Source organism: Hemibagrus wyckioides, linkage group LG17 (genome assembly GCF_019097595.1).
Source record: "Hemibagrus wyckioides isolate EC202008001 linkage group LG17, SWU_Hwy_1.0, whole genome shotgun sequence".
Classification (NCBI taxonomy): domain Eukaryota; kingdom Metazoa; phylum Chordata; class Actinopteri; order Siluriformes; family Bagridae; genus Hemibagrus; species Hemibagrus wyckioides.
In genome coordinates, this window is record NC_080726.1 from 931,366 (window position 1) to 935,704 (window position 4,339).

General features: G+C 40.2%; 1 protein-coding gene across 1 annotated transcript in view; it reads right to left on the reverse strand.

Annotated features, from left to right (window-relative positions):
- Positions 1–465: 465 nt before the first annotated feature.
- cldn11a (claudin 11a) overlaps positions 466–4,339 on the reverse strand; it is an 8,057-nt gene continuing 4,183 nt past the window's right edge. Inside the window, exons 2-3 of the mRNA XM_058414061.1 lie at positions 3,693–3,857; positions 466–2,806 (exon numbers count right to left, since the gene is read on the reverse strand). Coding sequence (XP_058270044.1) covers positions 2,544–2,806; positions 3,693–3,857 — 428 coding nt within the window. The 3' untranslated portion in view covers positions 466–2,543. The remainder of the gene's footprint in view (positions 2,807–3,692; positions 3,858–4,339) is intronic.

Consider the following 4,339-nt stretch of genomic DNA (forward strand, 5'->3'; position numbering starts at 1 on the left):
CTATTTTTATTTTAAATAAAGATTTTTTTAGTAATAGTAACACGTAAAAACAAAGAAAATTCAATTAAAGATCTATTCTGCTATACAAACATTCTGAGAAGGTTCTTTTAAGGTTCTTTTTAGATTGATTAATCTTCATGTTTTTATGAATGTAGTGTAGCTTGTGTTTTTTCCCGAGTGAGTAAATGTCTCCAGAGGAAACACCGTCCACTTCTCCAGCTCGATCCTAACATCCTGTCCAGCGTCCACCTCAGTGCTTCCTAGCAACTCTGCAGTTTGTCCACAATCTGACCCGAGCTTCAGAAGAGACTCATGTGATAAAAGAATCACTTTTTATTTCATTAATAAAATAAAATAAAAAAACGAACAAACAAACAGGTGTATTGTAATAAATAAGCAGGTCTGGAGCTGTTTTTGAGTTTTGTTTTCTATCAAAAAAAAATAGAAAAATACAAAAAAAAAGACTTTAAAATTATCAACATTTACAATTATGAGCAAAACTGTTAGCAACACTTCAGTTTATTTATATATATATATATATATATATATATATATATCAGGCATAACATTATGACCACCTGCCATAACAGCCAAAACAGCCCTGACCCGTCCTGCACTGTGTATTCTGACCCCTTTCTATCAGAACCAGCATTAACTTCTTCAGCAGTTTGATCAACAGTAGCTCGTCTGTTGGATCGGATCACACGGGCCAGCCTTCTCTTCCCACGTGTATCAATGAGCCTTGACCGCCCATGACCCTGTCACCGCTTCACTACTGTTCCTTCCTTGGACCACTTTTGATAGATACTGACCACTGCAGACCGGGAACACCCCACAAGAGCTGCAGTTTTGGAGATGTTCTGATCCAGTGGTCTAGCCATCACTATTTGGCCCTTTCGGTCAAACTCACTCAAATCCTTACGCTTGTCCATTTTTCCTGCTTCTAACATCAACTTTGAGGACAAAATGTTGACTTGCTGCCTAATATATCCCACCCACTAACAGGTGCCATGATGAGGAGATACTCAGTCTTATTCACTTCACTTGGTACTGGTCATAATGTTATGGCTGATCGGGGTATATATGAGATCTACTTATATAAAATTTGTCAAACCTCAATAACACCACAGTAAACAATACAATAAATCAGATATGAAACATACAGAACCTTAAACTGCTAAAGTGTGAACACAGGTGATGTGCTGTGTAGTTACTGCTCATTGTTTTGACTTTAAGAACTTTATTTCCAATTAATATCTTCTTATATCAGCTGAATATTGATCGTATTTTCACTCATTAATTAATACAAAACTATTCAATGTAATTTCCCAACACAGTACAGTTTATCAGTCAGACTAATGGAGTGATTACACTATGTAACACGATTTTTGTTCCTGAAAAATTTGTTACAAAAACACACATCTAACGAGTGTTAATTGACTAAAACACAATCAGAGGTACTGCACTGTTTTATCAGAGGATTATAGATTCTGAATGTTAAAGTGTTTAAGTATTAGGAGTCAAAAAATTTTTTGGAAAAATAACAAGCTAGTGTCACTGAACAGCAGGTTAATAAATCCAAACAACTTAAACACACAGTCTGAGTGAGGCTAGAGAGCTGGAAATAATCGATTATTATAAATGTAGAGACAATAGCTGCGTCCCAAATCTCATAATTATACACACTGTATAGTCCAAAATCCAAGAAGAAGCAGAAGAAGTGGACTTTAGGTCCAGGATGATGCTCTTATTTTTATTCGAATGATCTGAGTGTGAATGTTGGACACTTCTTGAACTTGACACTCACAGCTGTGCTTACGCAGAGGAAAGAAGGGCGGGGCTACCAGACGATAAGCTAAATGAGAAAAAAGTCCAAGATGGTCCACGACACTGCGGTGGACGGGACGGCTTAAAAATGTCTGTTAAACTAGCTCACTGTCCATCGACTGTGAAACGGCTTCTACTTCCTGTTAGTAAAACTCCATCTGAGAGGATACGACTCTTTACACATTCATACACTAGACGCTAGAGTACAGAGGGCATAGTGTAAGTGTGTATTAATCATTTGGGACGCAGCTAATCATTTAGTGTAACACAGTGTTATTCATCTGAAATCACCAGTTCAGTTATAGACTTCTAGATTATTAAACTGGTATTAGACTGGTCTGAGTGAAAAAGGTTGGTATAACTGGGTTGATTACGATTCACAGACCTGGCAACCCTGATTCTTTATTACTGACAGCAAAAGTCCAGAGTGTAACTAAAACAGGAAGTAGAATTGCTTTTTTTTGTAAGTATTATGTATTGATGATATTACACTCATGAATACAGGAGTGTAAATAACGTGTAGAAAATGTCCCACATGATCTGACTTTCCTCCTTGTAGGTCACGTCAAGTCCACCGATCATTTTAACCACCATTACACTGTCAGAAGTCTGTATGTAATTTAACTGCAGGTTAATGAAGATGAGTAAAAAAAAGTAAAATCTATTTACAATGATTTGAGAGAGAGAGAGAAAGAGAGAGAGAGAGAATAGGAACATCAGACGTGTGCGGTCTTGGCATGGTTGCCAGTGGGCGGAGTCTGGTTGGTGGGCGGATCCTGTTTGGAGTAGTAGGAGTAGCGGTTATTTTGGCGGTATGAAGGGGTGGAGTCAATGGAGCAGCAGGTGAGGATACAGCCTCCCAGGAGAGACAAAGCCCCGCCCACCCACCCGGAGTACAGAGAAAAGCCGAAGGACATCAACCCGAGTTCCTGGTGAGCTCCGATCGGGAACCAGATGGTGGACACCAGGCAGAACATGGCTATAGGAACACACACGGAGAAAATCAATCAAACTCTGGTAGTAATTCAACACTCTCTACATGAGCACTGAGCACCCTCAAATTATCCAGGTGTGTACAGGTGTTAGCAGTGTTGACTGAACACTACACAGTGGGGTGCAGTTCTTAATTAATTCTTTGACTACACACTGAGGATTTACTGAATACTGTCAGGGGAAAACACTGCAGGTGATCATAATCATATACAGGTGTGTGCAGGTGTTTAGTGAACAGTGCAGGTGTTTATGGTATCCAGGTGTGTGCAGGTGTTTATGGTATCCAGGTGTGTGCAGGTGTTTATGGTACCCAGGTGTGTGCAGGTGTTTATGGTATCCAGGTGTGTGCAGGTGTTTAGTGAACAGTGCAGGTGTTTAGTGAACAGTGCAGGTGTTTATGGTATCCAGGTGTGTGCAGGTGTTTATGGTACCCAGGTGTGTGCAGGTGTTTATGGTATCCAGGTGTGTGCAGGTGTTTAGTGAACAGTGCAGGTGTTTAGTGAACAGTGCAGGTGAAGCCAAAGCCAAAGTGGGTGTTCAGTTAAAGTAGGTAAAATTCCCATCTGGATTTCTACAGGAAAGCTTCTTTTCCTCCTAAGTGAAGTGGACTAATCACACAGACTACTGTAGAAGGTACATCACATGCTTTACTGGGCATCAGATAGAACCCAGTACTAGCTAGTTCCCTTACTAGCCTGTAGAAGTTAAGAGTGACCCTGGGAATAAGACAGCACTGTCCAGAACATCCGGTCTGTTAGAGAGTCAAATATTTCCTGACCTAAACTGTCCAAATTTGGTGATTAGTTCAAGAGTACGATAAACCTGACTGTATTTAATGGTGTGTTTACGCGTGTGTGTGTGTGTTTGCTTACCCACTAAGAGCACCAGGACTCCTCCGATGGCCGAGCGTTTGTTCTTGTCCTTCACTGAATCGTCTCCCAGATGGATGCAGGGCAGGGAGGAGAGCAGGAGCGCTGCGGCGGGTAACCCCAGGATACACGCTGAGATCATGAGCGCTCGGCATGTCTGGATATACACTACAACACACACACACATACACACACACACTCCAGTAAGGACGCTGAAACAGATTCTAACTACAGTGTTAACTAGTTCTTTTTACTGACCATATTAACTTAGATAACTAACTAAAGTTACTACTGCAGGTCATCAGACACACCACAGAGACTGTACACACATTACAGACTGTACAGATAACACACACACACACACACACCTTCTAATTCATATAAATAACACACACACACACACACACACACACACCTTCTAATTCATATAAATAACACACACACACACACACACACCTTCTAATTCATATAAATAACACACACACACACACACACCTTCTAATTCATATAAATAACACACACACACACACACACACCTTCTAATTCATATAAATAACACACACACACACACACACACACACACCTTCTAATTCATATAAATAACACACACACACACACACACACACCTTCTAATTCATATAAATAACACA